Below are 7,500 nucleotides of genomic sequence, written 5' to 3' on the forward strand. Positions count from 1 at the left end.
GTGTCGGGTGGTGGCGGCAAGACCTACTTTTCTCACGCTCTCGTTCAGGTGTGTTGGGGGAGGGGGGATTCTGGGGGGTGGGGGTGTCGGGTGGGGGCGGCAAGACCTACTTTGCTCACGTTCTCGTTCAGGTGTGTTTGGGGAGGAAGAGGGATTCTGGGGTGTGGGGGTGGGGATGTCACACTCTTGTTCAGGTGTGTTTGGGGAGGGGGAGGGATTCTGGCGTGTGGGGGTGGGGGTGTCGGGTGGGGGGGGGGGGGGGGGCGGCAAGACCTACTTTGCTCACGCTCTCGTTCAGGTGTGTTGGGGAGGGGGAGGGATTCTGGGGTGTGGGGGTGGGGGTGTCGGGTGGGGGCGGCAAGACCTACTTTTTTCACACTCTTTTTCAGGTGTGTTGTGGAGGGGGAGGGATTCTGGGGTGGGGGTGTCGGGTGGGGGCGGCAAGACCTACTTTTGTCACACTCTTGTTCAGGTGTGTTGTGGAGGGGGAGGGATTCTGGGGTGGGGGTGTCGGGTGGGGGCGGCAAGACCTACTTTTGTCACACTCTTGTTCAGGTGTGTTGGGGAGGGGGAGGGATTCTGGGGTGTGGGGGTGGGGGTGTCGGATGGGGGCGGCAAGACCTACTTTTGTCACACTCTTGTTCAGGTGTGTTTGGGGAGGAAGAGGGATTCTGGGGTATGGGGGTGGGGGTGTCGGGTGGGGGCGGCAAGACCTACTTTTGTCACACTCTTGTTCAGGTGTGTTGGGGAGGGGGAGGGATTCTGGGGTGGGGGTGTCGGGTGGGGGCGGCAAGACCTACTTTGCTCACACTCTCGTTCAGGTGTGCTGGGGAGGGGGGGATTCTGGGGTGTGGGGGTGGGGGTGTCGGGTGGGGGCGGCAAGACCTACTTTTGTCACACTCTTGTTCAGGTGTGTTGGGGAGGGGGAGGGATTCTGGGGTGGGGGTGTCGGGTGGGGGCGGCAAGACCTACTTTGCTCACACTCTCGTTCAGGTGTGCTGGGGAGGGGGGGATTCTGGGGTGTGGGGGTGTCGGGTGGGGGCGGCAAGACCTACTTTTGTCACACTCTTGTTCAGGTGTGTTGGGGAGGGGGAGGGATTCTGGGGTGGGGGTGTCGGGTGGGGGCGGCAAGACCTACTTTTGTCACACTCTTGTTCAGGTGTGTTGGGGAGGGGGAGGGATTCTGGGGTGTTGATGGGGGTGTCGGGTAGGGTGGGGGGGTTAGATGCATGAGTGTGTGTTGGTTGTTGTTGGTGGCTGGGCTGGGGTGGGTCTGGTGGGTGTTTTCATCTGTGTGTGTGTGTGTGTGTACACTGTGTGCACACTCTGTGTCTGTGTGTCTGTGCGTGCGCGTTCGCGCGACCAGAACGAATGCACGGGTATGTTCATTTTGGTTGCTTCTGTGCATCTGTAAAGGTGTCTGTGCGACGCTTTCTTGTTTGCCTTGCATGATAAGAGTGAATTATTCATATAGATTAGCTTTAATTAATGGATGTTTAGATCAAACAATAACGGTGAAGTATTAAGCAACAGTCAAGTGCAATGATAACTTTTTTTCTCTGTGTGTGTGTGTGTGTGTGTGTGTGTGTGTGTGTGTGTAGTTTAGTTTAACGTCTTTTCATTGTTTAGTGATATCAGACGAGGGGGAAAAAGTGTATGTGCGCATGGGAAATGAAGAGTTTGTGGAATGACTGTAGTGAGCAGTGAAAAATGAAGAGCTATTTATAACATGAATTATAACAGAGGTGTGTGTGTGTGTGTGTGTGTGTGTGTGTGTGTGTGCCTGGCTTACATGCGTGTGTGTGTGCGTCTGGCGCCTGTTCGCTGCAGTTTTTCCAGAGGAAAGGCTACTTCCCGACGTTCGAGATGGACATGTGCCGCATGTGCCACCGGAACATGATAGCGGAGGACGTGGGGCCCAAGCGGGTCGTGCTGCTGGACGACGCCTTTGACCAGCTGCGCGGCGACAGCGACACCGTCCGCGACTACGTCACCTTCTTCTACAACACGCAGAACGTCTGGCACGAGCGCGAGTGGAACTGCCTGGTCATCATCACCCTGCACCCGCACATCTTCGCCGACTTCCTGAACATGGAGCTAGGCGGGAAGAAGGAGATCACCCACGAGCAGGTGGTGGTGCACATGACCCATGACCCTCGCGACCTCAGCCGTCCGTTCGAACCCTCCGTGGACACCCTCCTGCCCTTCCTGTACCGCCATATGCGAAACCAGAACAACACCAACATCTTATCCTGCCTCCTGGGCCTCAGCATGCAGGGATTCTACTACTACACCTTCGACCCCAAGACCTCCATGGCTGCGATCGAACGCCTAGGGTACGACGGCATCATCGGCTGCCACGAGCTGGACCGTCTGACTTACAACTTGAAAGACGTGCTCTACGACCGGACGGAGGGCGGGTTCATCAACCGTGCCGCGTACGACGCCTGTGGTCTGGCTCTGGGGCTGTACGGCGCCATCGCGACCCTGCTCCGGTCGTGTGACGCGAAGTTCCTGGTGGACTACGTCAGGTGGGACGAGGAGGCCTCGCCCTCCCCCAGGACCCTGGTGGTGCCCGCCGACAGACCCGGCCTGAAGGGGCTGCTGATGGACAGGATCCACCACCTGCTGCTGGACAAGCGGGAAGGGAGGGAGCTCAGCCGACACCCTTCTTTCCGTCATCCAGAAGCAGTGGCCGAGTTCTTCCAGCTCTGCCGCGGGAAGGAGGGCTTCGTCCGGCGGCTGCTGACGGCGGTGGACGCGGAGTTCGAGCTCCCCATGCTGTACTGGTCGCTATGGGCCCCCGCCCCCGACCTGACCCGGGGTTGTCTGGAGGTGATGGCGGAGACGGTGGTCAAGGACAGGGACCTGACGCCCACCGTGCTGACCTGCCTGCTGGCCTGCGCTCTCCTCTCACCCCATGCCGGCAGAGTCCGATCCTTCCTGGCGGCCTTCGTCAAGACTCTCGCCCGTCTCCATTACAGGCAGGGCCCGGACACCCTGAACCTCGCTCTCCCTGTTCCCAGCGGCAGCTCTGCAGACGGGGAGGGGAGAGCCTGGGTGGAGGATGTGAGGGGGAGGGCGCTGACGGGAGCCTGCTACATGAACAACCCCGCCCTCGCCATCCCCCCCTCGCTGCTGTCCCTGGCTCAGAGTGACGACAGCATCAGTCTGGCAGTGTGCAGGGACCAGTGGTACCTGACCCTCAGGCTGCTCACCGACACGGAGGCGGACGAGAAGGACGAGCTGGACAACACCGTGCTGCACGTGGCGGCGGCCGGCAGCAGGGAGGACACGGAGGTCCTCAGGACCATCGTCAGGGGCGGGGCCTCCCTGACGGCCAGGAACAAGAGGGGACACACCCCGTGTCACGGGGACGACAGGAGGAAGAGGAACAGAGAGGCCCAGCAGCGCCGACCCTCGGGGGAAGACCCCGCCTCCAGACAGCTCCTGGCCGCGGCAGGGGAGGGCGACCTGGAGACGGTCAAGGTGCTCCTGTGCCAGGGCGCCAACCTCCAAGCCACGGACGGCGCCAAGAACACCCCGTTGCACCTGGCTTGCCGTGGGGGTCACGCGGCCATGGCGGCCCTTCTGCTGCAGCTCCGGGCCAAGGTGGACGCCCACAACTCGGACAGGCAGACCCCGCTGCACGTGGGCTGCGCCTCGGGCCACCTGGCCGCGGCCAAGCTGCTTCTAGACCAGGGGGCCGACGTCATGGCCCAGGACGCACAAAGGGCCTCCCCGCTTCACCTCGCCTGCAGTAAGGGGGCCGCGGAGCTGGCGGCGGTGATGATAGAGCACGGGGCCAACGTGCAGGCAGAGGACAAGGCGGGCGTGACGCCGCTCTTCCTGGCCTCCCAGGGCGGCCACCGGGACGCGGCCCGCGTGCTGCTCAAGGCCCAGGCCCACGCGGACGCCAGGAACGGGGCTGACGCCATGACGGCGCTGCACGTGGCCTGCCTGGCCGCCCACGCCCACCTGGTTGCCTTGCTCCTCCAGCACGGGGCCGACGCCCGCCTCAAGGACGGCCGCAAGCGGACTCCTGCCGACATCGTGCGTCAGATGGGGTTCCAGGACCCGGTGTTCGAGCAGCTTCTCCACGCCCCCTCCTCCTCCTCCTCTTCCTCGACGTCGCCGCCGTGATGTGGGTGCCTACAGTCAGTCACTGGCTGAGCTGGGATACCGTTTTCAGTCACTGGCTGAGCTGGTATGCCCATTTCACACAGCTTCGGTTCCAGGATACCGTTTTTCACACAGCGTCAGTTTCAGGATACCTTTTTCAAACAGCTTCGGTTCCAGGATCCTGATTTCAAACAGCATCTTCAGCTCCAGGATACCGTTTTAAAACAGATTCAGTTCCAGGATACTGCTCTGAAACAGATTCATTTCCGGGATACTGTTTTCAGATTCAGTTCAAGGATAATGCATTCAAAACAGTTCCAGGACACCGTTTTCAAGCAGCTTCAGTTCCAGGATACAAATTTCAAACAGCTTCTTCAGCTCCAGGATATCCGTTTCAAACTGCTTCAGTTTCAGGATACCGTTTTAGTTAAAACAGCTGCAATTCCCAGTTACCGTTTTCACACAGTTTCAGCTCCAGGATACTGCTTCAAACAGATTCAGCTCCAGGATACCGCTGTCAGCTTCGGTTCAAGGATTCTGCTTTCAAACTGATTCTGTTCCAGGATACTGCTTTCAAACTGATTCAGCTCCAGATTCAGCTCCAGGATACTGCTTTCAAACAGATTCAGCTCCAGAATACTGCTTTCAAACTGATTCAGCTCCAGATTCAGCTCCAGAATACTGCTTTCAAACGGATTCAGCTCCAGATTCAGCTCCAGAATACTGCTTTCAAACAGATTCAGCTCCAGATTCAGCTCCAGAATACTGCTTTCAAACAGATTCTTTTTCCAGAATACTGCTTTCAAACAGATTCAGTTTCCAGAATACTGCTTTCAAACAGGCTCAGCTCCAGTATACTGCTTTCAAACAACTTCAGCTCTAGGGTACTGCTGTCAGCTTCGGTTCCCTGATTCTGCTTTCAAACAGGTTCAGTTCCAGAATACTGCTTTCAAACAACTTCAGCTCCAGGATACTGCTTTCAAACAACTTCAGCTCTAGGGTACTGCTTTCAAACAGCCTTAGCTCCAGTATACTGCTTTCAAACAGCTTCAGCTCCAGTATACTGCTTTCAAACAGCTTCAGCTCTAGGATACTGCTTTCAAACAGCCTTAGCTCCAGGATACTGCTTTCAAACAGCTTCAGTTCCAAGATACCGTTTTAAAACAGCTTCAGCTCCGTCCCTCTTGATGTTTACGCCACTTCCGTTGTGATTTAGTTGGTATTGAATTACATTTCGGGGGAGGAGGTGGGGGGGGGGGGGGGGAGAGATACTATATGATTCGTTGTCATTTGGTTGGCATTGAGCGTCATTTCAAAACAACATTTCATGATTCGTTTCGCTTTGGGCATGGGTTGTGTGGTTCGTTGATCGGATTGGATTTTGTTAAGTATGCTGCGTATTGATCCGTTCACCGGACTTTGATTTTCCATGTTATTGAAGTGGTCGTGGTATTGATACACCATAATAATTATGTCGCCTTCTTTCTGTTCTCTTCCTGGTCGCCCCCCCCCCCTCTCTGGGTGTGTGTGTGTATGTGTGTGTGAAAATTATTGATTTAAGTTTTGTTTAAAAAATAAACAAAAAATCATAACAATATAACATATTTCTAATGAAAAACTAACAACTATAACAGCGAACCAACTGGACTATTTAACAAGGAGTTGAAAAAGTTATACATTAGCAATGGACTGCTGAAGATCGTCAACACTGAAGATGATTTCAGTTCAGGGATTTGAGACTTTAACATATCGCAAGTTGGTATATAATCGGCTTTTAACCTTTTTTTTGCACCACAGATGCAAGAAAGATTACTGACATATTTTGTCCTAAAACAATTCATTTTCCATCAGCAGATTAGAGAAATGATTTGCCTCTTATGAGAATGTGTGTGTGTGTGTGTGTGTGTGTGTGTGTGATTGCTCTATATTTTCCACACCTTTCTCTCCGTCTCCTCCCATCTTGTCTCTCGCTCTCTGTCTCTCTCTCTCTGTCTCTGTCTCTCTGTCTTCTCCCTCTCTGTCTCTCTCTCTCTCTGTCATCTCCCTCTCTGTCTGTCTCTGTCTGTCTGTCTGTCTGTCTGTTGTCTGTCTGTCTCTCTCTCTCTCTCTCTCTCTCTCTCTCTCTCTCTCCTGCCCTTCTTATTCTTCTTTTATTATTTCACTACAGTTTCTTCCATATTTCTGTTTTCTGAGATTTTTTTTTTAACCTTTCCATTTTTTTTCTTGATGGGTAAATGCCAGTTAGAGTACACACATGTCAAAATTATGTGTGTCATGCGAGCTGAGGAGTATACTTTGTGTGTGTGTGTGTGTGTGTGTGTGTGTGTAGGTGTGTGTGTGTGTGTGTGTGTTTCTTTTTATGTTTGTTCTTTTTGTTTGTTTGTTTTGTTTTGTTTGTCTTTGGGGGGGCTTCTTTTTTTTCTTTTTTTTTTCTTTCTCTTTTTTCTTCTCTTTTTTTGTTTGTCCTTAAAACGTTCTAAAAACCATGCACAACATCTCATTCAGCTGGAACATTCGGGCCATATGGTGGACGGGACATGTCTGCACTGCTCCCGTTCAATAAAGATGCTTGAACAGACATCTGGTTCATGATCAGTGTAAACTGATGTTTCCGTTGGTATTCATTCATGTATGCAAGTACGTGTGCGCGCGTGAGCTTGTTTAGAGCGTAAATGTGTGGTGTGTGTATGAGCACGTGTGTGTGTGTGTGTGAGAGAGAGAGAGAGAGAGAGAGAGAGAGAGAGAGAGAGACACTAAGACATGCAGAGACAGACAGGCAGCGAGAGAACAGAATGTTTCAAGACAAAGCTCATTAAAACTGTCAACAAAAATAACCTCACAAATCTCTCTCTCTCTCTCTCTCTCTCTCTCTCCCTCTCTCTATCTCCCCCCTCTCTCTCTCTCTTCCCACCTCTCTCTCTCTTCCCCCCTCTCCCTCTCTCCCCCCTCTTTCTCTCCATCCTTCTCTCTCCCTCTCCCCCACTCTCTCTCTCTCTCCCTCTCTCTCTCTCCCCTCTCTATCCTCATCCCTCTCTCTCTATCTCTCCCTCTCTCTCTCTCTCTCTCTCTCTCCCTCTCTCTCTCTCTCTCTCTATCTCTCCCTCTCTCTCTCTCTCTCCCTCTCTCTCTCGTCGTCACCTCTTTAATACCGAGCTGAGTCTACAGAGACAGCACAACAACAACAACAACAACAAAAAGAAAAAAAGAAGAAAAAGTGCAACGACTCTATACCTGTGTCTCCTTCAATTAGATGTTTCGCAATCATACGTCAGTCAGTGCACTGTGTCAGTGTGTGCGTGCGTGCGTGTGTGTGTGTGTGTGTGTGTGCGTGCGTGCGTGCGAGCGTGTGTGAGCGCGCGTGCGCGTGTATGTGTGTGT

The 7,500-nt window shown here is 53.8% G+C and overlaps 1 protein-coding gene across 1 annotated transcript in view; it reads left to right on the forward strand.

Moving 5' to 3' along the window:
• The window catches only part of LOC143280384 (uncharacterized), an 8,787-nt gene extending 2,264 nt beyond the window's left edge, over positions 1–6,523 (forward strand). The window contains exons 3-4 of the mRNA XM_076585019.1: positions 195–298; positions 1,831–6,523. Of these exons, the coding sequence (XP_076441134.1) occupies positions 195–298; positions 1,831–4,143 (2,417 nt within the window). The 3' untranslated portion in view covers positions 4,144–6,523. The remainder of the gene's footprint in view (positions 1–194; positions 299–1,830) is intronic.
• Positions 6,524–7,500: the final 977 nt, after the last annotated feature.

Source organism: Babylonia areolata, chromosome 3, assembly GCF_041734735.1.
Source record: "Babylonia areolata isolate BAREFJ2019XMU chromosome 3, ASM4173473v1, whole genome shotgun sequence".
Classification (NCBI taxonomy): Eukaryota; Metazoa; Mollusca; class Gastropoda; order Neogastropoda; family Buccinidae; genus Babylonia; species Babylonia areolata.